Source organism: Vidua chalybeata, chromosome 21 (genome assembly GCF_026979565.1).
Source record: "Vidua chalybeata isolate OUT-0048 chromosome 21, bVidCha1 merged haplotype, whole genome shotgun sequence".
NCBI lineage: Eukaryota > Metazoa > Chordata > Aves > Passeriformes > Viduidae > Vidua > Vidua chalybeata.
The window spans coordinates 1,944,993-1,970,326 of NC_071550.1; the positions used below are offsets into that span (position 1 = coordinate 1,944,993).

At 46.9% G+C, this 25,334-nt stretch overlaps 1 protein-coding gene across 7 annotated transcripts in view; it reads right to left on the reverse strand.

Moving 5' to 3' along the window:
• DAB2IP (DAB2 interacting protein) overlaps window positions 1-25,334 on the reverse strand; it is a 184,980-nt gene that overhangs the window by 104,230 nt on the left and 55,416 nt on the right. For 2 of the 7 annotated variants that reach the window (XM_053961876.1, XM_053961877.1), the window contains exon 4: window positions 6,263-6,366. In XM_053961876.1, the coding sequence (XP_053817851.1) occupies window positions 6,263-6,366 (104 nt within the window). Of the gene's footprint in view, window positions 1-6,262; window positions 6,367-21,353; window positions 21,632-25,334 lie in introns of those variants that run through there. The other 5 variants (XM_053961878.1, XM_053961883.1, XM_053961875.1 and 2 more) reach the window with 5 other exon arrangements.

A 25,334-nucleotide genomic window follows, 5' to 3' on the forward strand; every position in this document is an offset into this window, starting at 1 on the left:
TGAAATGAACATTTCTGCTCAAATCATCCTTTGGAGATGGAAGTCTCTAAAGAATGGATATGGATCCAAGTACATTGCTGAAAAATGCAGGGAAAATCTGAGATTGTTTTTCTGTCTTTGTGGGGAGAATTCAAACAAAAATACACCAGAGCACCCGAGTGTATATTAAATTGTTAAAATACCACAAAAAAAAAAAAAAAAAAAAAAGCCAAAAAAAACATGTTCTAGAGAGTAAAGGCTAATCACCTGGCTGGTTTAAACCACTTTCACCATTTATAGTGATGCCTTGAGTTGGGTTTTGTTTCTTATGAGATGACCAGCAGCACTGCTAGACAGCCCCAACTGTTTCATACAGATTTTGAATGATGGGGAAAGTGGTATAATCTTCCCAGGCCTTAGTTTCCCATTTATTTTGAGGCATTATGGTAAATTGCAACCCCCCAGTGCCTGCAAGCCTGAATTCATTCAGATTGGCAGAACACTTTAACAGCTCCAGATGAAAGGTGCTACAGAAGTGCCAAGTACTATCACTGTAATTATCATTCAATATACACTGATCAAAAGAATGAAATGTGAATTAGCATTTCCTATTAGCCCTACTTACTGCCTAAATGTTAAATATTCCTCCCATGGGCTTTCTCCATGAAAACACATAGGAGCTGTTGGTATTTCTCATCTGGCTACAATACTGCTTCCCCAGGAATGGAGGGATGGAGGGATCTGAGGAGAGTCATGAAATCAGGAGAACAACACAGATTTATCCCACAAAAACTTGCTCAGGCTTTCTGGGGAGAGGGAGTTGGGAGCTGTTTTCTCACTCTCACTCCTTCCCTTCTCATTCCTGGCACGAGGAATCTGTCCCACTCCAAGGATTTTCTGCTGTTCCCCCTGGGATCCTGAGCCCTGCCTGGAGTCATGGGTTTCACAGAGTCCAGAGGGATCAGTCCAGTGTCCTCAGGGGCTGAGAAAGTGTAAACATCTGGAGTAGCTGAACAAAATCGATGGCATTGTGCCAATCTGGACCCTCTGCAGAACCAGGCAACTTCCTGAAACATTTGTTTTCCCTTTCCCACTCAGAATTTGACTTTATCTTCCCCAGAAGCACACATTTCCCTGTTTATCCACTGCCCCAGCTTCACACAGGGAGCAACAACGTGAGCTCCTGCCCTAGCCCAGAACACATTTCAGTGGTGTTGGGGCACAGAAATTGGGTGATTTGTGGCATTTCCCTGTCAGTGGAAGCTGCAGGTTAAGCCAGGTCTCTGCCTGGGCACTGTGAGGATCCTCACAAGCCTCCTCCTGCAGCAGCACCAGGTCATGTCCCATCCCCTCCTCACTGCCCCACACCTGAGCCAGCCCTGCCCCTCTGCTGTCCAACGACCCCAGTGTGACAGCAATCAAAACAGGCCAGAGCCCCACAAAAACTACAACAGGATCACTCATGTTTCTGTAGAGAAGTGGCCTCAGTGTGTGAATTAAGCTGTTGATGAGCCCTATGCTCTTCTTTTCCCTAAAACTGTCCTTCAGACAGCTGCAGGCTCTGACAAAGAGACCTCCCTGGAACATACTCAGTTCAAAGAGGGAAAAAATCCATATCCTGCCTTGCTGAGCCCCTTTCAGTGAAGCAGGTCATAGCTCCATGTCTTTTATCCTGTCATTCTTGTCTCCTGCTTGATGCACATCGTAAATCCTCAGTGGTTTGGACTGCAGCTCTGTGCTGAAATCTGGCAGTCCCTCCTGTCTCTGACCATGCTGCCTTCCAGTCCTCCCCAACTGGAAATTTCAGGTTTACTTAAAAACAATTCAAGACACAAGGTCAGACTCAAAGATTTAAAAATATCTTTACAGTCAGGTTCACTTTCCAATCCCTGTGCTAGGGAGCATTGAGTAGGGAAAAAAAGATTCCCTTTTTCAAAATAAAATTTATCTTTCATTTCTTAACTAGAATTTATCACATGTCTCATGAAGGACAAGCAAAAATTAAAGATCAAAAATACTCACAGATTTATGTTAATAAGATGACTTAGAAAAATAAGGCAGAGGGCTCTAATTTAAATAACAAGCAATTAGAAATTTGACAACATGAGGTGTTGGCAGAGAAAGTAAGAAAGTCGAGGCATTTCTGCCCTAGGAACAAGGACTTGGGAGTCCAGGAACCCACTTACTCATTTTCACATTACAGCATCAATTTGGAGAATATTTAATTCTCTTGAAACTGAGGAGGATTCCAGAGAGGTAATTAGGAATAGCTTAGCTAGTGGTTAACACCAGGATTGGGAATTACAAATGAAGAAATTCGGCTCAGGATGTGTTTTTGGGCTTTGGAGAGCCATCAAATTTAAGTTAGCTAAGTTTTCCCTCCCTCAATTTTCCCAGCTGGAAAATGAGGGTGGTAAGAACAAAGCACCTCTGTGGAGAGCCTGGAAATCCACCCACAAAGGATGCTCAAGGTGCAAGGTCTGGGTGCTGGGGTTCCTGACAAACGCCATGGAGGCCAGACGAGCCCTCCTGATTTCTGCCAAGCAGTACCAGGGAGACTGCAAATAACTGCAAAGGCTCCAAATGGCCTCATTTTGCTTCCAATCCCTAAAAAGCTCACAGCCCCAAAGCTTCCAAGCATGTCCTGTTGCAGAAGTGGTGACTGAACTGACAGATACATTCTCCAAGCAATTTCCATATTTCTTGCTGCCACTAACACTGGTTACCCAAAGTCAGCTGCAGCTGACAGTTTAATGATAATGGCTTTATGTTTCTATATCATCTGTGATAATGTTCCTATTCTCCTTAAATTCAATCCCTGCAAAAGGGCACTTTAATGTATGCAGCCACAGACCAAAATGACAGTAATTTTCCCTTTGAGCTGCAATGGTTTAGTAAACAATTACATTTCAATTAAAGAGGGGTGATCATGCCGAGGGAAGTGCCATTCCACTCTCCACATAATACAGGAACATAAATTCTCCAAAGTCAAATCATTATAATATATATTACACGACTGCTCTTTCAAAAAAAAAAAAAAAAAAAAAAAAAAGGAAAATAGAGTGTAGAATGCACAGGCAAAAACTTGGGAAAAAAAAAATCCTTCAAGATCTTGAACTGGGATCCCATTATTTAGGATTATGTTCAGTGAAGAGGAATGGCAGAAGGGCTCTTCACTTTCATCTCTCCAGGAGTTCCCATTTACTGCCATTAGTATTTAATACTTCATTTATCAAGGATTAAAACCAGGATAGATGGAGGAATGCTGTAAGAGTAGCTTATGATGGATCACTGCAAATTCAGCTGTGTACCGAGCCCAACCAGGCAGGAAAACTGCAGGAAAACAAGTTCATGTTACAAGGAAAAGAAAAACTGTGTTTAGGTGTGGTTTGGGGGGATTTTTGAGGCCAATGTGGCTTCAACCAGAAGAAGCACTGAAGTGTTTTTGGTGCTCCTGGAATTAATGCTAGAATTGAGGATTAAAGGGCTGGAGAAAGAAATCCTAAATTCTGTCTAGTAAAAGACAGAATACAGATGTTTCCTCAAGTTTTTTGGCAATTTGGACTCTGCTGGCCTGGGATATTTTCCTAGAAAACGAAGTAAATTGGGCTCTAACAGAAGGAGTCAATAGATGGCAGTGCTTGATGGGATGGGAGTGAGTCCTCCCCAGTGAGCCTCAGCAAATCCTCCCCTGCAGCACTTCCCTGCAAGGTGGGCACAGTGAGGGATTTCACTGGCACTCAGCAGACTTTCCCAGCTTCTGGCCCCTGAGTTTGACAAAACACCCCACAAACTTCAGATTTAACCCACCTCACACCTCGAGCTATTGGGATTCACTGCATTCTCCTAAAAGCAAGGCTTTAACCACGGCCATGGAGAAGGGACACGTTGGTGTCCCCAGCCCTGCAGCATCACCAGCTCTGCCAGGTGCCCACGGGAAATGGAGACTAAAATCTGAGCACCTGGCTCTGAGAGCAGGCTCAGGACAAGGGAACTGAGCTCAGCTCCAGCCTCACTTGGGTTGGAACCTCAAAATTCTCATTCTGCATCAGCTCATACAGAGCTCTGAGAGCACCAAGTGAAGGGAGGGATTTACATGGAAAATAATTCTTGTACAGCATGAGATAACCAGGACTAGAGGAGATTTTCCCAAGTTTTAGGAGCTTCATTAAAAATTTCTTTCAGGAGAAGGGGTAAGAACAGGACTTGATTTTCAAGGTTTATATTCTATAATTCAAAAACTACCAGGAGCTCTTGTTTTCAAAAACCACAATGCCCAATTATCTGTAACCTGCCTGGCAGACTTCTGTATGGGAAGGGAAGTTCCCAAATTTCCACCCTAGTTTGCTCTAGTTTTGAAATGAAAGAAAGCAACTGGGAATGCAACACTGCCAAAATAGCTGAAACCAATGGCTCCTGAGCTTCACAGGCCCGTGGAGACTCAACAGCAGAAGGATGGAGATGTCAGGGAAGAACAATCAGCCGTAAAATATGAAAAGCTTACAATTTCCAAACCTACAACAGCAGGCTCAAAAGTAATAATCCCATTACCACTAAACTAAGGCACTAATTACTATTCCCATTGGCTGGAGTGGACTGACTGCTAATGTTCCTCTGGTTAATGAAGGAAGGTGAGGGAGAATATATTTCTAAAGTCAGACATCTGCTGAGGGCTGGGCAGCCGCGCCAACTGTACCTAATGAAGCCATTCATATTAATGCACTGACACTCGGAGGGGGCGCAGGGGAGAAATGAGATGAGGGTGGATTTGAACTCAGAGAAGACAAATGTCATGTATTACCCATGTGATGGCTGCCCTTATTTAATCCACACTGAGTAACAGAGCTGCTTAAAGCAAGGAACTGCATCCCACATCAGCTGTTCCACCACCAGCTGCTCAAAGCTGGAATAGCTTCTCTAAAAACCCAAAAAGCGGGATATATACCATTGGAAAGGAATAAACAGCTTTTTATCTTCTTTGACTACAGGGACACTAAGAAAAATATTCCCAAATCCTCTGTCCTGTGAAGAATCCAGATTTTCCCATCATGTTTTGCTGTTTTCACCAACCAGCAGTTGTTTAAGGTTCAAGGATACTCATTCACTGAGATGAATAGGTTCTGATGGCTGGAAGAACAATTTCTAGAACTAAAATAAACTACTTGTCCAAACTGCTAATCATGACTCATTCAGCACTGCAAATGTTCTCAGGTGAACTGGGTGTGCTCAGATTATTTTTTTCAGATTGCACCATTGTCTTTGCTTTGAAATTCTGGTTCTGCCTCCCTGAGTTTGGTAAGCAGTTGAGTCTGTAAAGAAGGTGTGGCCTGCAGAGAAGACCTACATGGAGCAAACCTGCTGCAAGACCATTTGTGTCTCCTCTGAATAAAAACAGCTTTGTGTGCTGAGAGCCAGCCCAGACAGCTGATGTGTGCAGGGAGTGGGGAGGGGACTCTGTGCTCACATCCTCACACTGCACTGACACCGGGCAGTGCCAGCCAGGGCTCAGCACTGACAGATCCCATTCCTGGGGTCCCTGACTGTCAGTGGACACAGCAGTGCCCTTCCCATGGAGCACCAAGACCACTGGTAGTCATGCTAGAGAACAACCAGTGACATCTCAAAGCTCAGGGATTGAAGCCATGGAAAAAGTGAATGGCTCCTCCAGGCTCCTGCTGGGACAAGATCCCAGGCTCTGGGCAATCCCAGCTTGGCAGGTGTCCTGTGAGTTAATGACAGGTTCCTCCAGAGGAGATTTTCTCTCTGTAGCAGTGTGAGCACACACTGTACAGCTGCAGACAGGTAAATGCACCCAGGAATACACTGCACCAGGACTCGCCAAGGAAACCTCTCCAGGAAAGTCTCCCAAGTGAAGCTCCAGACTCCACTCAAACCCTACTGCTCCACCAGGATGCATCTGGCAGCTGCTTGTTGCTAACAGTGGCTAAGAGCACCCCATTTCCCTAGGCTGGGTCACTCTGCCCAGGGCCTGGCATCAGCCACGCTGCCATAGCAAGCCCAGGGCCATGGAAAAGGGCATTGTAAGCCAGTAATAAAAACTCTCCACAGTCACTAGAGACTGAGAAAAAAATGTCTTAATTTGCAGCAGAAGATATTTGGGTTAGGCACTGGAAACAGTCCCATCTTGCCATGGACAAACAAGTGAGCAGCCAGTTTCACACACAGCACTTCTTCTCTCAGGGTGAGCAGGTTCCTTTCCCCTCTGGCAGCCCCCCAGGCCTCGTTAGGGTCCCACGGCCCTGCTGAGAGGGGAGACACTGACCGTGACACGGAAGGGCGTTGTGGCCGCGGGCTCCATGGCGGGGTTCTTCTCCGAGATGCCGCTGGGCATGCTGCGCCTCTGCCCGCAGCGCTCCGGCGGGGACTCTGGGGACAGAACACAAGGGACAGTTACAAACCCAGCAGCACGGAGACAGCCCTGCAGGGCCAGCAGGCCGTGCAAAATGTGGCGTCTCCCTCCGAGATGTCCCCGTGAATGAGGCGGCGCGACGACCCCACGGATTCCACTGGCATTTCCCCGAGCTGCCTGAGCAACATTCCACCAGCAAGACTTTCACCTTCACCAATTAGCATTTTTATACAACTGTAAGCTGCAGATAATGCCTGACAGGTTGGCATTATCATTATTTCCAGCCTGCAGATGAGTAAACAGAAACTGCATTGAGATGAGTGAGAATTATATGCAAAGTACAGATCCGTGCACTTGTGGATTTGATCCTCCTCAGGAAAACTGCTAATGGAGTTAGAGGCACAGGATGCTGAAGTTACCTCTCTAATTCCTCTAGCAATTTGCTTTGGAGCCAGGAAAAAAATCATTAAATCCTGCTTTTGATAAAGTATAAAATGAGGATAGGAATACTTACCTCCTTCCCCACTGGCAAGGAAGGGAGGGGGCTGAAAAGGTAAAATTAACAACTATGCTCAACACTGAGGAGATTTAGAAAGATGTTAGGACAGGTCAGCTACAGCATTGTAAGGTGGTGTTTTCTCAGTTCACAAACCCTTTTTGAAAGCACCATGGAACTCAGAAAAACAGATTTATTTCCAAGCTTTTTTATTCCATTCAGTGATGCTCAGACCTTGTAACAAGCTTTCCCTCCCGAAACCCCTCCAGAGTCCTCCTTAGCCAAGCATTTCCATGGATGTTGTCTCCTCAGCAAGGTTCTGCCCTTGCCAAAGCCTGACTGTAAGAAACAACTAACACCAGCAATTCCACCTGACAACTCCTGAGATGTGCCTTAAACCATTCCAAAAGAACAGACTGAGATTCCAGCCGTGGATGGGGTGAGGTGCTGGCTCTTCCTTGGCTGCCACATAACCTGTGTGAAACTCAGCCAGCCCAGAGCAGCAGCTCACTGCCTTCCCAACTTCCAGCCGAGCCGTCAAATGTCTGGGGCACTTTCTCTGCAGAAAGCTGCACTTTGAATCTCAAGCAGTAAAATCCTTTGGTGCCATCTCCTCTCAGAAGATTCAGGCTCCCACCCCATTCCTTTGAGTCTTCTTTTGCTTTTGGACTGTCATAAAGAAACTACTTGATTACAGCATTTTGAAAGTGAGCTCGAGATGACACCTGAAGAAGCTGCTTTGCATTTTCTTAATGACCGGAAAAATGAACCTTGTTTAAAGCATTTCTCACACACCTGGCTGGAAAACAGGAATGATGGCACTACCTGAAAGGCAGCTACAAGAAATTACTTTCCTCACGTGCTCCCCAGCCCCAAACACTGCTCAGCACTGAGGGAAAGTACCTGTATGGGGGTAACAGCCCCCCAGCTTAGCTTCTTACTTCATCATTAAAATATACCCCAAGCAGAGCCAGCAAACACATCAGTGTGACCCCAGGCCAAGCACGGAGCTGGCTTAGCACCTAAACCCTCCTATAATTATTAAACTTATGGTTCATGAAATGTTTGGAGTCAAATCTCCATTTTAGCTTCTTTAAGCACTGTGGGTTTCACTGCAGGAGAGACATGTTACAAAACCCTCTGGAAGAAACCAGAAATAACCAGAAGGAGGGGTGGGTGTGGGTGTTGGAGGGGACGTGGGGGGAGCTGTTTGTTTTAAAGGTTAATAAAAATAGCTTACAGGTAAATTAGTAACTCCAGGAATGTACAGCAGAACAGCTTTACATGGAAAGCAGTATGAATATATAAAGGTTTAAGTGCCCTTTTTACTTCTTCAGGGCTGGAGGAACCATCTCAGGCTGGGTCACTCTGCCCAGGGCCTGGCATCAGCCACGCTGCCATAGCAAGCCCAGGGCCATGGAAAAGGGCATTGTAAGCCAGTAATAAAAACTCTCCACAGTCACTAGAGACTGAGAAAAAAATGTCTTAATTTGCAGCAGAAGATATTTGGGTTAGGCACTGGAAACAGTCCCATCTTGCCATGGACAGTCACACCCTGGAACTGCTGGAGCAGAGGGAGAGCTCTCCCTGCCCAGAGAGGTTCGGGGACAAAGGGCTGCCTTTCCTCCCCTCTCCTGGGGGAGACAGACACCACACACCTCCTGAAATTCCTTCCAAACTTATTTCCTGTGATTTCTGTCAAATTTGCCCGCTTGTGCATAAAATAAGCAAGCTTATTATATTTATTCAGTGTCTGATTTCGGCCTTTTCTTCCCAACCTCTCCCAAACTTCCATCTCTGTCCAGAAAGACACGGTGGCAGTTCTGTGTCACCTCTCAATAGCACAGAGGGCCCAGGGCTCATCCACGTTATACAACACAGGAGAGAGTAATAAACAACAGGGCTTCCTGCTTTTCCAAATATTTACAGAAGGCAGCAATGTTTTTGGGTTTCCCCCTGTGCAGAGTAAGATCTTCAAAGAGAAACTTCCTTGAAATTTTCAAGCCCCCCAAAAGCTCTCCCAGGTTATCCCCACATAGATGGGCCAAAATACTATTGGCTGTGGAAGGCACCAGGAGGTTTTTAAGTTGAACATATCCCACTGCCAAGAGGACACACAGCACTGCAAACACTGCACATTCATTCAGGACCTCGGGCTTATGAGTATTTCTGAAACTCTTTCTGTACAGTAATAAACACATTTGGTTTGTTAACTAATTCAAGGCACTGGAACTGACAGAATAATTAATCCTCGCTCCACTCTCCATGCCTGTTTTTCATGCTGTGGAATCGTTGTGGAGCAGCACAGCAATCTCCCCCAGGCTCCAGGGCAGCAGCAGAACAGGCTGTGAGCAGCTCCTGGCACCCAAACTCTTGTTTAACCCACCCAACATCACTGCCTCCTTTGACTCCACTTCTCAGACGCTGCTCCGAGCAGGTTGTTATGTGTAACAAACACTCAAACAACTGTTACTACTGTTTACTCTTCACTTAGCAAGTGAGGTGTTCTCTCATTTGCACTACCTGCTCCTGTGAATCCCAACTAGTCCAAGAGATCATCAGTGTTACACTTTCATTCTGGAGAATAAAATACATTAACTCCTGTTTGTTCATCTCTCTTCACACTCCCCCCTCTCACACAATTCCAGGGATCAGCCAGTGGAAGAGACAGCGTGAACAAAAGCAAAGTGAGGCCGCTGGATGGAATAACAACAAGCAGGCACTTCCCAGCAAGTCGATTTCCTGATAAGAACCTGCTCCAGCTCCAGGCAAGAAAGGGAGGTCCGACCTGAGTGCTGGGAGAGAAGTCAGCGAGGAGAAATCGTCTCCCTGAACTCACCAGAAGGAAGCCGTGCTGGTGAGCAGCGCACATGCCATGGCACTCGGAAGGAGCCGGGAAGGAGAGGAGGAGAGGTGATGACTTCATCAGAGGCAGCGAGAAAGAGAAGAATGCCTGGAATGCCAGAGCAGGCAGCAGCACCGGGAGACACGGCAGGAGCGCAGGTTGCTGCTCCCAGCGCCGGGATGTGCCTACGGAAAGGAGACTTTGGAGCGCAACAAAACTTCACCAGATCCTCTGGAGGTGACGCAGGAAACTACGAGTTCTCCAGAGGCAAGAGCCGGTGGGAAAGGTGCCGCAGGCAGCCCTGGAGAGGTCAGGCTGCTCCCGAGCTCGGCACTGAGCCGCCGGTGGGGCTGAGCTCCTCCCTGTCCTGCCCCACCGGGCACTGCCCGACATCGCAGGTGCCCCAGCGCTGCCAGGGTGGAGTTTCTGTGAAACCAGAGGGAACAGGAATTACCGGTCTCCTGCTCATACAATTACAGGCCATGAATTAATTTTATTGCTTAATGAATTTAGGTGTTATTCCTCTAATTTCTGCATTATCTAATAAGTCCTTATTACAAACCCAAGAGAGGAGAGGAGGAGGCATGGTGACAGTGATTTGACGTGGCTCACGGTAGCATTTACGAATGAAGAACAATCCCTGGAGAACAGGCATCTGTAGTGCCTGCGTGATTCCACATACTCAGGAGAGGCTGCAGAAAAATCTACCTTTCAGACAGCTTTGGGTGGCCACAGGAGCCCAGGAGAAAAGATGGATCTTTAGTCTGAATCCAAATGGGGATTTAGAAGGGAATAGAGGCACTTTTAAAAAGCGGAATAGGCAACGACAGAAGATAATAAACACTGAGCCGACTTTCCCCTTCACAAGGTGTGAAGAGCTTTGAGTGGGAAGCAGAGGTGCCAAAATGTCTGATTTCCAGTGACAAAGAGGCTGTGAGAGGTTGTGAAAGCCCTTCCTGCTCCCATCAGCTGGCCCGGGAATGCAGCTGCAGGGCCACCTTTGCGGTTCAGTTACCTGCAGAAGTATTTATTTGAATGTATCACCCAGAGCCCTGCTGGTCCACAGAGAATTCCAGCTGATCCCTTACAGCAGCGTTAGAACCATGCAAATTAATTAAAAACCAAACCTTTATTAGGCAATAAAATAGACTTTTAAATGAAAATGGTCATGAAGCAGAAGTTGAGGGCAGGTGCTGGTGCCCTCTGAAGAAGCAGACTCCTCTGAAAGCAAAGCTAATGAACACAGAGAGGGCGTTCTCCAGGCTAAGGGAAGCCGTGTCACTCCTGCTTCTTATATTAGAATAAAATTATTTCTTTTTGCATCTTAGAATCTCTGGTTTAAACATTTATAAACTTCCATAAAGCCCATCAACCCCCCTGGCTGTACCCACAACTCTTCCACATCAGAATCACTGATTTACTCCCCAGTCATTTTATGCTCCAAGCAGAAATAGTTTCACATTTTCTCATGCTCTCATGACCTTTCCAGACAATTAAGAACACTGTTTACAGAACTACAGCTTGTAAAAATCCCTCTCTCTTATCTAACTGTTTACATACAGAACAAAAAAATAAATTGGGATCATTACTCACCTTCTGGGCTACACTCTGGCACCAAATACTTCGAATTCAACAACTGAGTCTATGCCTACAGTTAATGCTCCCCACGGCGACTACACCAAACTGATCCAGCTTCTTACCAGTGCCTTGTTTCCCCCACAGGGGACTTCAGTGGTACAAAAGCACCACATTCAGTGTGTCTCTGATGACTGTGCCCCTGCCTAAAAGCAGCAAAGCGCACCTGAAGCACCAATTAGAGCCACACAATTCTCTGCAGCTCCAAGAACGGTGGCTGGGACAGTTGTGTCAACTGAAGAGCCTTGTTAGAAGTGGCTGGAATACAGAAAACAAATCCCAGAAAATACCAGAACACACTGGTTCCCTCAGCTAAAATCTGTTAGCATCTTCTCTCAAAGTGGGACTAAGATCTCCTGAAAGAAGAGCTTTTTCTTTGTTAAATAATGATTTGGAGTGACACTGACCTTTGCCACGGCACGCTGTGCACTTTAATGGATCTCCCCTCATCTCTGTGTCAGGTTCCTGGATATCATGGATTTAATATTCCTCATCCTGCTCCTGAGCCAGTGCTACTAATGGCTCTTGAATCTAGTACTGAAAAAAGCTCTGCCAGTTTTCTGAGTACTTGGTATGTATCTATTCCTCTATTTTCTCTATTACCCAGTAAGAGAACTCTTCTCCCAGAGCTGCCACGGGGCTTTTTGATGTGTGCAAGCAGCAAAGACTCTTCCCTTGACTTTCTGCGGGCTCTGGCTGCCTGCTGCCGCAGCCCCTTCTCGCCTGGAAAGCTGGGGTGGGATTTCCATCCCCCAAGGCCGGGATGAGCTGCTGTGCCCCCCCAGCAGCGGGATGTGTGTGACAGCCGCGATCCCGGCGCCTCACTAGATGGAGCTGGAGGCCCTTGGCTGGCCAAGCGCTCCCAGCCCCGGCCCAGCGGCAGCGCTGGGAATTCTCCCGCTGCGCTTTGGCTGCTGACTTGATGGTCAGTGGAGTCGAGAGCGCTTTCCCTGCACTTTCTCTGCTCTTTCCCTGCTGTGGAGCCATCCCAGCACAGCCGGGCACTCTGACTGAGACCCAGGGCAAGTCCTGCCCCCCAGAAATCCAGGTGGAACACAGCCTTTACCTGAGGAGGCAGATTAAATGTATTTGTCAAGGGAAAATCCCTCTCCAAGGGCAAAAGGGAAAGAAGAGAACAGCACTAATGGGAAAAGAAAGCTGAGGTAATTCTCACTGTGAGAAGTCTGAAAATACAGCAGCTCCTGAGTGCTACAAGCCTGGAGACCAGATCAGATCCATGTGCATGAGGCACAGCTGCAGGTCCCAGACCTGGTGCCAGGGACAGAATCCACAAGACTCTCCCCTTCTAAAGATAAACAGCAAATCATGCTGATCGAGCAGCCTGTAGTACAAACTCCACTTTACTGTCTGGTATTTTTTAACTAGATATGTGTATATATATCTGGTATTTTTATTCTTTCATTATTAGTCTCTGAGATAAAATATGTATGATATTTATCTTCCTCTGCTATGATATCCACAGAACAAATTCCTCCTCTGCTAAGGGCATATCATTAGGAGCCTTTTCTCCAGGGTGGAATTGAAATCAAGCTCAGACTTAAAAAATACATCAGAAAAAGCTGAAATTCTATCCTGGTTGGGGGCCAGATCGTGGTGACTGCCAATACCCTGGCTGAAGTGGAAAGGATGATAAAGTGAAGTGGAACATCAGCATCCTCCCTTGTGATGATAAAGACAAGCAACACGGAGTGTGGAGAACAAGGAGTCAGCTCTGGGGAGATTTAAATTAGGCTCATCCATCATGCTGAACCTTCCTGCAAAGATTCTGCTCTGTCACCACGAGCTTTCTTGCAGCACTTTATCCACAGAGGCAATCTGAGGGCAAGGAGAAACTTCCATACTCTGCAATCCCTGTCACTGGACGTGGCACCTGGACACACCACCCAGGACAGGGCTGGCTCTGTCCCCTGCCTGTGAGGGTTGGCTGGGGGCTTTCCCCCAGAGCTGACCTGGACAGCTGAGCTGAGCAGGCCAGAACAGCTCCCTTCACATGAAGCACCCTCAGGAGAAATGGAAACTTCACACAGTTCATTCCCAGGCCATTTTTCCAGCGGTGGAACAGGTCTGTACTGGTAACATGCAAATTAAATAAATAAATACTTAATTTATAAGCATGATTCATCAGAGGTTTCATCTTCTACAGCAAAGAAACAGATGTTCTATTGATGGCACTTCATTAGAGAGATAAATGGGGTCACACACGTATCTCTGTTCACATCCATCTGCATAATAGACCAAACATTAAGATTTGAATTTCACATGGTGCATGTGGCTCTCAGAGCAGCCTCAGAGAGTCTCAATGCCCAGAACCTGCTCACCCATCTCAGATTGTCTCAACAGCCAAGAACTTTAACTCTGCTCAGAAAAGCAGGAGCCTGGGATTTAACACTGGCTATTTAGGAGACAGTTTCACTGGAAACACATAAGAATACTGGATTTTAAGTAATGGGTGGCAGTGATTTTTTGTACCCACTGAAGTGCAGGATCTGTCACGAGGATACAACTCAAAGCAGCAGTGACAGCAAAGTCTGGAACCACTGTTCTTCCTCCAGTTCAAGTCAGGGAGGGTTAGGATTGGGGACAGGGTTAGGGAGAGCTGAGAGGGATTTTCTGGTTTCAAATGTTGATGCAGGAGGCCTCAGAGTTCCCCTAGCAAACAGAAACAAGTCTCCTGCACTTCAATAGGCATTAACAGAAGATAATGCTTATAAAAACGAGTGGTATTCTTTCCAGAGACGTTGGCTGTGCCTTTGCTGTGTGTGGATGTGTGTGTGTGTGCACAGCTGTGTCAGGCACAGCAGCTCTGCACACCTGGGCAATGCCCCCCTGTGCCCAAAGCACAGCTGGGCATCCATCCCTGCTCACTGCTGCTCCCCATCCATCTCTCCTCTGGCTGCTCTGACTCTCTTAGCAATTGTTTCACTATTAGAAATTGTGGAATGTAAATCCTAATTTATTGTGACTGATCCTTTTATTTCCTCTGGGGGTGGGTGGGTATTTCTGCTCCTCTCCCACAAACCTGCTCTGCAAACACTCGCAGGTGGCAGCTGCACACTCACTCTGCAGTTTTCAAGCAAACACCACCAGTGCCAAGGAGAGACAAGGAACATTGAAAACCAGTCGTGTTTTCACTTCCCAACCTATTTTTGAAACAGGAGGGAGCAGGAGAATGTTCTTACCTACACCAACACTGACATTTGCATTTTCCATCCTAAAAAATATGCCAGATCTGTGTTGGAATTTCTCCCTCCAGAGCTGCCCTGCAGTCACTCTGAGGAGCAAATGGGCACTTGAACAGCAATACTGCAACCCTGCAGAACAATTCAGCAATTTAGTGACCACCACTCACCTTCCTGGGGAGGTTCATGCACCCCACCCCACTCTCTGAAATTTCATTTTGGTGTTCACCCAACTTTTAGCTGATCCTAGAAGGAGAGTTATGTAAATGAACACCAAATGTTCTCACTTCAAACACACCAGCCCCATCAAAATGTGTTCTTGTCTAAGGGCATAAAGGTAATAATTGGTAACCTTTGACTGCTAAAAATGTAAAGGGAAAATATCTTTCATTTAAAACTTGCTCGTTTGGTTACCATGGACACTGCTTAATCATGAAGGATGACTATTACTTGTTCCTATAGAAACCAAGAAGCTTAAGAAGCATCCTGTAATTTAACTCCAGACGCCAAATTTTACACCAGTCCCCCTATTAGCACATTTGGGTACTTCAGAACAAGCCCTGGCTTGATCTCTGACTTTAAAAGAAATTCAGTGATGCAGAAATGCTGTAAGAAACCAAAAATATGGGCATGTAAGGTACAAAAAAAACCTGCACTTCACATAAATTGGTTTCTTCAAAAGGAAACATTAAGTGCTCAGCATCTGAGGATTCCTCTTTCAGTGCAAACGTTAACGAAGCAAAACTCTGGTTGTCTTTATTCCTGTCAGTGTTCTCCAAGTCCATACAATTGCAGGGCAAGTTCTTTCTCCAACTGAATGCTTCAATGCTCAGCTTAAGATGAACTTCTGGAGCAGTGTGAGAGCCTGGGATTCCTAATGAGCCTCTGGGAGCCGCCTGTGGTCCCAGCCTGGCTCTCCAAAGCAGGCCTACAATAAAAGCATGCCCCTCATGCAAGGAAAAAACCAATAGGCAGCACAAACCTGCAAAATTCAGGCCATGTGTTGCTCTAACAAGTCTTTTAGAGTTTATGCTTACTAATAAAACCACAACACTTGTCTGGCACTGCTCATCACCTCAAAGCTTTAACTTCAGCACCAAAGAAACATTAGTCAGAATCTCTCTCTTGAGTAGCTCTGGGGGGAAAAAGCTTCCAGAAATTACCTGTGGCTGACACTGCTCCTTGACCCTCACCAGCTCTAGGTGGGGAATGGATTCAGAGTTTTCAAAAAGCCATCCATTTTTCCATCCTCTGATTCCCAAAGGAATCAGTGTAAAAGCCTGACCCCGAGGCTGCACAAACCAGTGACAGGAGTCGGGAGTTCTGTGCACCTTCCTCCACAAGCATATACACAAACACACAATTAGTGCCTGACTCTAAAATATTCTCTGGAGTGCCGCAAAGGAAAGCAAACTACCCTCAGCAGTGTCTGAACTGCAAAAAGCAGAATTGATAAAGCCCAAATGAGAACATTCCCTGACCCAGCTCGTTCCCATCTCTATTGAGAGCAGAGTGAATTAAAGGATTAGAGAGTGCCTTCAGTGCAATAACTTAGGGGATTAGTGGCACACTAGAAGACCTTCAAGGGAAATACAGGTTTAAAAGCTTTAAAAGGCAGCTCTGTGTCTAAATTGTTTGGACTGCCACAGCTGTAAGGAGACAAACTTACTCTAATACATGAGTGATCATGAAAAGTCTGCTGAAACCCCTCGAAGCATATTTTTGGAAGCGGTTCTAGTTTGGACTCAGACCAGGGTTTTTAACCTCTTTCTCATTTAGTACCCATGGCTTGTAGATAAAAACTCATTCTGCATTACTCGAGAGCAAATCTGCTACTTAATTCCTTTCAGAGCAGTCAGCCCCTCTCAGGAACACTGTCAGGGGAGAGGGCTGGAAACAGAGATAAAGGAAGAGCTGAGCAAAAAGTGACAGTGCTCCTCAGAGATTCCCACTGGGGTTTCCCAGGGGAACTTTTACAACTTGATTCATTTTTGATCTCGTAGGAATTCCTCACGGAGAACACTCACTGAGTGTGGATGCTCCTGCATTTCTGGAGGACGTGGGGCAGGGCAGGGGTTGCTGTAGGAGCAAAGGGAGTCAAGGCACTGCTGCCACCTCGCTCCCGCTGAAGGGTCAGTCCAATAAATTTGCCTGCAATAAATTCACTCTAAATTTTTGCTTATTAAAGGGATTCTGAGATTTAAGCATTGTTTAATATCAAAACAATTCCAGAATTCCTCCATCACACACCACTTCCCAAGTCATTAAATTTAGTCTCGATTTTTCCTAGACAATGAAGCATTGAACAAACACAGCAAAGTCTCAGCTGGAGCACTGGTGCTAAAAATAGCACAGCTGCCAGTGACTATTTCCTATAAACAGCACAGCTTTAAACATTTTGCATATCTTTTCTATGGGCATCTGTCAGCCATGCTGTTAAAATTTCAATGAAAGACTGCAAGACTTCTGTGGTGAAACAGAAAATGCCACAAAAGAGACTTGAAAAACAAAGCAATGATCATTGAAAAGTGCAAAGCAGGAAGGTCTCCTTTTCCTGGCATTTAAAAGACACCACCCTTGGAAATAAAAAGGTCTGTTGCTAATATTTATTACTGGGCTCCTCACTTGCCTGCTCCCAGCCCTTAAACAAAAAACAAAGTCCTGCAGAGGTGGAAAGGGAGAAATTCCACCTGGCATTCCTTGTCCAACATCACTTTTTGTTAACGTGCTGCAGAACAGATTTTCAGCTAGGAAAGATTAGTGAGAGGTGACTGCAATTTCAGATGGCTTTAAATATAATAAAACCTCCTTAGTTGTTATGTCACTCTGGGACGTGCTGGGACAATTTTCCAGTTGCTGCTTCCCTTGTCCCAAGTGACTGCCTGAACCTCCAAGGTATTGATTATTTGGGTATAAGCTGATCTCTCCTTTATCACTTAACAGGTTTTGATTTCATCAAACAGAGAGACAAAGACTAAATTCCAGCTGTTTTCAACAGATGTGTATCTGAATAGCCTGTGCTGACCCAGCCTGACCTTGGCCTCCCAGCTCAGTGTTCAGTGCACTGAAATTCTGGGTTTTGCTGAAGATCAATCAGTTTTCTCTTCATAGCAGCCATCAAAGGAAAGGAAGAAGAAAGTCTGTTTAATAAAAATCCTTTTCATAAAACACCTTGAAAAGCATCTGTGATAAACAGAACACAGAGCAAGACATTTATGTCTGAGGCTGACAGAGAGACAGAAGGATCAGGAACACTAAACCTTCAAGATCAGGAACTCCAATGTTCTCAAATTCTCAGGGCTTTGATGCCAGCTGATTGCCTGCAGAGTTTTGCACAAGAAAGCCCTGAAGCCAAAGCTGCATTTGGCTCAGAGATGGGACTGTGAATGGAGCACCCTGAGTGGTTTCTGTCAGCAAAGGGAATTTTCAGAACACTTCCCACTGACCCCCATTCCTTCATCGTGTCCATGAGTAAGGAGAAGTGGGGAGAGATCCTAAAGAAAGCCACGGACCCAAGTGCAGCCACAAGCAGGTGCTGCTGTCACTGAAATTCTCCTTGTCCCCTCTCTGCCTCCCAAGTACCTTCCACTACATCAGATGGGTCATCTGGGAGTAATTATAATTATTGCCATGATTCCTCCTGCAGTCCCACACATCTCTGAGCTGAACAGATGGTCCAGGGGTTCTGCAGGTAGATTTTTATCTAACTAATGTTTACCTGCAGCACGTCCTGACCCTCTGTGGAGAGCAGAGCCGGGGGTTTCAGGCACTGTCCTCATTGCAGCAGAGGTTTCCAGGGCAGTGAAGCCTGTCTGCTTTACCTACTCCCAAACAGGCACGGTTTAAATGTGCTGAAGGCAGGAGCTCATCAGCTCCTCTGAGCAGCCTTCCCCTCCTGCTCAGCTCTGCCCTCCCCACCAGTGCCACTGGTCAGATATTCCAGCCTGGGCCTCTCAAAGGGGCAGAGTGACAAACACACCGACCTGTGATGGATGTGCTGAAGGCACCAGGGCTGACCAGAGAGCTCCAGAACAGAGGGTGCCATCACATGAACCATTGAACCAGCTGCTGTCACTGCCAACAGCTCCAAGTCCTGGACATTTTTCCGCACACTGAAGCAGGCTGGCTCCATCTGGAGTCCCAACACAAAGCTCTCCCCTCCCTCCCCCAGATCCTTGCACAAAAAATGCAAACTCTGCTCACTTTGCCCAGCTGGAAGCACCACAGCAGCTCCTTCCTGAGGGAGTGGCTCTCTCTGTACCTCAGGAAGCAAAACCCATTTCCCAAACTGGGTCTCAGCCCTCCCAGAGCTGTGCAAGCTGTAACCCCAGCCTGACTTTTCCTGCTGTTCCTGGGGCAGGATGGGCTCTGTCCCTCCATCCCTGGCAGCAGCAGCAGTGTCAGAAGGGCAGCTGTGGGTGGGTGGCATTGCCACTGGGGGGAGAGTGGGCTGTGGCAGTAGATAAATACATGTTTTCAGACACGACTCCTGTGTGTTCAGAGCCTGGGGGATACAGAGGGGGCTGGAAGAGAGCTCTGAGTCACAGCAAAGGCAGCACCTCAGACTCCTGGGTGCTCCAGCCTCAGCTCCAGCCCAGGCATTCATCATTTGGACAGATGCAGCCCAGGGAATGGTCCCACTCGGGGACAGGGATCCTGTGCCAGCAGAGATCTCCTCCTCCCTGGTAAATGTGTAAGGATTGCCCCACCCCCAGCAGGTTCCCTGTGCAAAAGCATCTGCTGAAGTGACATTCCTTGGAAAAGATCAACTTGCAGGTATCACAGCTCCTCCAGCAGAGCCACAGGCTCACCTGAGCCCTGTGGGGATCTTGGCAAAGGCTCCAGAGACTGCAGAGTGCAAAAACTGCCAAGAGGATGCCTGGGAAACACACACGTGGCAAAGCAGACGTTGCCAATTCCTGTGAAGTAACTCCAATCCCCCTGAATTAATGGCAACCTCCCACTAAGGATTCCTGACCTCTGAGAATCCCAGAGATAGCAAATCCACTGTGGATCAGCCTTTGGGGAGGGGGCCCTCAGCTCCCTCCTTCCTCCACACTTGCAGGGCTTGAATTCAACGTTACATAACCCCCCAAAATCCAGAACCTCCTTCTGATTTCTGCATTTTCCACAGCCCCCAGACCCCTACAGTTCATCAATCTTCCAGTGGGAACAAAAACTGTTAAGGAAAGTATTCCTGCTGCATTATTCCAGTACTTCCATCACCCTGCCCAGCCTGGACCAAGCCCCCTCTGACCTGCTGTGTGACACCACCACTGCACAACAATACAGATCACAAATAGCGAGAAAATTCTCATCCAGCTTTGCAAATCCCTTTCAGATTTCCAGATAAGAGGAGCTCAGCTAGTGCTGAGAGGCTGGGATCCCACAGACAACACAAAATACTCCAGGAGAGATCAACAGCAACAAGATTTCAGCTGGTTCATATCCAATTTCTTACAAACTTTCGGGCTGATTCCCATTTCCATCAAATCTGCCCGTATATTCCTCATGTTCCTGACAAATGATGCCATTAAGTTCACTTTGGGTTACCTAAACGAAACTGAACACATTTCGTTTGTCACAGTAACTGAAATGACAGTAAAATATTTTGGTTTTGCACAGCACACAAATAGAGAGGGAAAGGGAACTGGGACATGTTTGGGAGTTTACAAACACTCCTCCCTGACAGGCAAAACAACAACAACAACAACAACAACAACAACAAATCATACAAAGAAAACCACTGCCTGTTTGAAGGAAAAGCTGAAGTTGAGGGACTGATTTAGCTTCCTATTGTTTTCTCAGCAATGATTCAAAATCCTTAAAATCGTCCTGAGTGCCAGGAAAAGAGGAAAGAGGACATTGCACTGAGCTAAATCTTGTAGTGCTAAAGTCAAGTTTAAAATCTGCTTCATAAATCAGAATTAACTGCAGTGAGACAAGTCCAAGCCTGGATTTACACAGACACCTGACGTAAAGTTGCAGTTGTGCTTCTTATTCACACAATAACAAGAAAAAGGGAAATCTTTTCAGTTAATGGCTTTGATTAGGCTTACAGCATGATAAATACACCAGGACTGCCAGACTGCAGGGCAAACACAACCCTCTCCCCTCCTTTCTGAGAAAATTCAATAGGGAAACACTCACATACTCCCACTTTTTGGCTGCTTTAACGACAGGGAAAAGAACCAATAAAGAGTTATTTCACAGTAGAAGAAAGAGAAAGGCAGAATAGCTTGTTTTAAAAATGCAACTGGGTCAGTTGCTGCCTCCAGTAGAAGGAATGGGCTGCCTGTGCCCTGCAGAAACATCCCTCAGTGGACCTCCCTCCTGCTGCTGAGGACAAATAAGCCCTTTTAGAGCAGGATTTTTAAAAGTGCAAAGTGATTTGGGGCTTCAAGTCCCACAGGTTTCTGCAGTGCCTCGGGAGCCCAATCTTTAGGCTCTTTGGAAAATCCTACCCCTAAACTGTTGTCAGCTTTGTTATCTCAACCCCCTGGTGACACTCGGCTCATGAAGAACAAGAAGTTCCAGCCACACATCTCTGCAGAGTGACACCATCTCCTAAGCACGGCTTTCCAAAGCTCTGCAAGCATCAACCAGGCCTCCAAACATCTCGGAGGAGCAGCTCCCTCAATGACACAAGCTGCAGAGAGGTTAGCGGCACCACCCGGGGTTAGAGCAGCCACGCCTGGCCCGAGTCCCTCGCACACTGACCTTGTGCAGAGCCCGGGCCGCTCCCGGGGCTCGGGGCCAGCGCCCCTCCTCATCCTCACCTACCTACGGCAGCGGGCTGAGCACGGCAAGGAAAGAGCTCGCAATTACCCCTGCTAAGCCTGTTCCGGCTGCGGGATCTGCTTCGCTGTCTCTGCAGTCGGGACCTCCGGAGCAGTCGGTAGTAGTAGGACGGTCTCCCAGAACTTTTCCTGCTGTTCATGGACATTTTTGGATCTATTTTACACACACACGCACATGCAGGCACGGGTCCGCTCTCCCCTCTGGTACAGGAGCAAAACAGTCCCAGCGTTTTAATGAACTGGAGGGTGGTTCTTTGGAGGGGAAAGGGAGAGGGGGGAAGAGGAACTCTTCACTTGACACATTTAAAAAGAAAAACAACAAGGAGAAAACATAAAAGAGAGAGAGAGAGAGGAAAAAAAAAGCAGGGGGCACCGGAGTGCATGTCTCAGCCGAGGGAGGACTGGCAGCGAGCAAGATAAACTGTGCTAACAACTCCTGCCCCCAAAAAGATAAGGCTGCTGGAGAAGGAATAGGAAGCCAGAGTTGGCCCGGGCTCCTGAAACGTGAAGCATAGGCTGGAAGAAATCCTGGACTGGATCCTGTCCGCCAGACAGCAGCATCTGATCAAAGTGTCCTGGAAGCATTGCCAGCTGCTCCGGCCGCTCTGCCCTGCCCCGAGCAGCGGCCCCGGGCCGCAGCTCATCGCCGGGAGGAGGCGGCGGCTCTGCCGCAGGAGGGATCGGGACAGGCTGCGCTGGGGAAGGGGATAATGATTTCCTGGCCATGGGACACATGTTAATAATCATCATGGAGCAAAAGCCCCGGAAAATAAAGTGAAATTTGAGAGGGGAAAACTTTAATTAGAAGTTGAATGAACAGAGCTCCAGACTTCCCATGAGGCCCATTTCCTTTCAACATTCAAACTGAGTTATAGCACATCCCACAAATTAGAGAAAGGGCCTATTTACCATTTGGGTCCTGATGGCAGCGAAGATTCTGCCTCCGGCTCATATTGCTCCATAAAATTACATTTCAATGGGCAGAATTAACACTTTAAGCCATGGAAGAAAATAAACCTATATCTATATCTATATCTATATATATAAACAGATAAAAAATTTTACTCCACATTTATTGTTCCAAAAGGTCAGAAGTGAATTGTCCATAATCCTGCACCTCAGCTCCTTCCCTTGATGGCACAAAAATGACTCTGAAGGAAATGACAGAAAACATTTCAGAGACCCAGAATGGTGGCCAAGAACTGAATGCATGACTTCTGCTTCTCCCAGGCTGGCAGGTAACAGAGAAACCTCATCTGAGTGGGATGAGCTGCAAAACAACATCTGCAAAGTAACTCTCCGTGTTGTGTCCTCAGTTTGTCATCTTTCCCAGACTTCTGTGCAAATTTATCTTTGTGGTGTCTTATGACCAGACACGGGCTTGGCTGTGGATGAGCCCCGTTCCCCCGTCAGCAGGAGCTTCAGCAGGAGCTGGAAAGCTTCCCTGGATTATCCTGTGTTGCACCTCCAGCAACAAGAGGCAGAAACTGTTCCAATTCAGCAACTGCACCGGGACTGGAGTCCCTTCCCCAGCACCAACCACGCTCCCCGATTTTAGGATTTCACCCATTTCCGCAGCCATGGAAAAGATCCGAATTCTACACAAGCCGTGCTTTCCTATTCCCATGGAGAAGTAAACCCACGCTGGGTGCCAGCCGAGAAAGGCCCTTCCAGGAGGAAACCCAAGGCTCGCTCTTCCCTGAAGTCCATGCCTGGTTTTGAGGCCACACGGGAGGAATTCGGCGCCGGCGTTCAGGCAGTGCAGGAATGAGCGCTCGGGAGGGCAGCGACAAGTTCAGGTCGAGGAGGCAGATCCCAGCTGGACAGCGGGGGCTCCCCGGCCCGGGACGGGGGTGCTGCCCCGGGCATCGCTCTGCGCTCCCCCGGCACGCACCCCGCGGCACATCCCGGCACCAGGGAAAAGCCTCCACCGACTGCACACCTGCCCTCCTCTTCTTAGCCAGAATCATCTTCCTTTTCATATTTGGGTACATTAAAAAAATAAAAATACAGGGACAACTCTAGCTGTTTACCAGACGAGCAGACACTCATCCTATGCAGCTGATTCAATTCCAAATGGAGCTGACAACATCCAGAACACAGTGATGGGAAAGGCTGAAAATACTGAGGCTTGGTTAAAGATTTGCTGTAGACAAGAACCCAAATATTCGGGTGTCTCTCTGCAATTTTGTGTCATAATAACTGAAATGAAAGCTCTGAAGAGAGTCTTTTACAATTATGCTTTTATCATTAGAAATGTCTTTAAAATGGCCTATCCAATTTACTTTTGTCATTCCCAATAGAAAAAAAAAAAGGTACTGATGGAAATGAAAGTTTAAAGAAAACCATTTTAAAAGCTCACCCGAATTTAGATGATCTGAAAGGGGAAGGTTTGATTTAGTTTATCTGGAGCCAGGTGACTCACGCTCAGAGCTCTGGAGATGCAGCAGAGGCGGCTGCTGGGGATCTCCTCAAGCTCTGAGGGAATGTGAGGTGGGAACGCTTGGGGATTTTTGTTTTTAGTCAGCCAGGTCCCTTCAGAAACACTCATACAGGTGACAACGAAGCAGGAGAAGTTAATGAGGGACTATAAACCACATGACAAGAGAAAGCCGCCCTATATAAAATCAGAAATAAATGGTTGGGAGCTGTGTTCCAGTTTCGCCAGCTTGGCTCTGTCTCTCTCAATTAACAACATTTTTGAAGGATTTAACTTCAGATGCTACAGAGCAACAGGCAGGAAAATGAACAACCCATCTAGGGGGGATATGACTGGGCTGGACCTTTCCAATTAATCCAACACTGCTCTGTTTTCTTCTTTCTCTACTATTTTTTTCTCTTTTGGAAAGCCACACCCTGGCACAAATGCTCTGTGCACAGCAGAATCTGCCACTCACAAACGTGGGATTATGAACGGCTCGGGAGGAAAGCTGGCAGCATTAAATCTCTGTCTCTAAAGTAACACATCCCAGTCTGGCTGCTCCCTCCAAAAGGCAGCTGGATGAGCTCAGTTACGGAGCTCTGCTGGACCTTTCAGGAAGAAGAGCAATTGGAGACAAATGTAGCGGTGATTTTTGGGGTGTTAACTCCTCCTCCCCAGCACTGAACACAAGCCTAACCCGTGGAATTAAATATCATTAAATACATGTCAAAACTGTGGTAAAATACCCAGTCTGAGGCACTGCTGGTTTTAGCAGAGAACTCAGCACCCAGGGCTGACCTGGGTGTCACCCACTGCTGTCACCCTGCCCTTAAACCTTCCTAAACCCAGAGCCCTCAGAATTTATGGCAAGGAACTTGAATTCCTTATTTTGAAGGCAAAAGTTTCTGTGCTCTGTCAGTGGGGTCCAGTCAGCCCCAAACCCCTGATCTGGACAGGCCTGAGGATGCCCTGACTTGTTCACACACAGAATTCACAGCTCTGAGTCCAGGCTGCCTCTGAGACAGCAGCTTCATGGATTTCATTTCAGTTTCCCAGACTTCTTTCATAAAAAAAAGTGAACTGAAGTTTTCAAAATTTAAACTTAACAAAAAAAAAAAAAAAAAAAAACAACAAAAAAAAACCACCAAAAAAACCCCCCAAAACTTTAACTAACCAAACAAGAAGTAGTTTTGGCTCGGCCGACAGAGAGGAGTGGTGGGTATCAGCTTAATTTCTAATTTGCATTAGACCCATGAACTGCAGACAGACCATCAAGAAATTGAATAAAAATCAGACTACAACCCCAATTTCCCTGTCACATGCAATCCCTCTGTCCCTGAAGAACTGTCATATTCCTCCCGAAGTCCGAGGGAAAAGGAGGAAAGGCAAATCTGTACAAAATAGCTCTTTTCCAACCCAAGAGAAACAGTGTTTCTGTCAGTGCTCCCAGCCACTCTCAGTGTGTGCCCGCCTGCATTCTCAGACTCCAGCCCAGCGCACCCTGAGCCTGGAAGATTTCCAGGCTTTTTGCCTCGAGGTTCCCAGGGATACATCAGCTCACAAGCAGAGCAGGGAGGAAGGCAATTT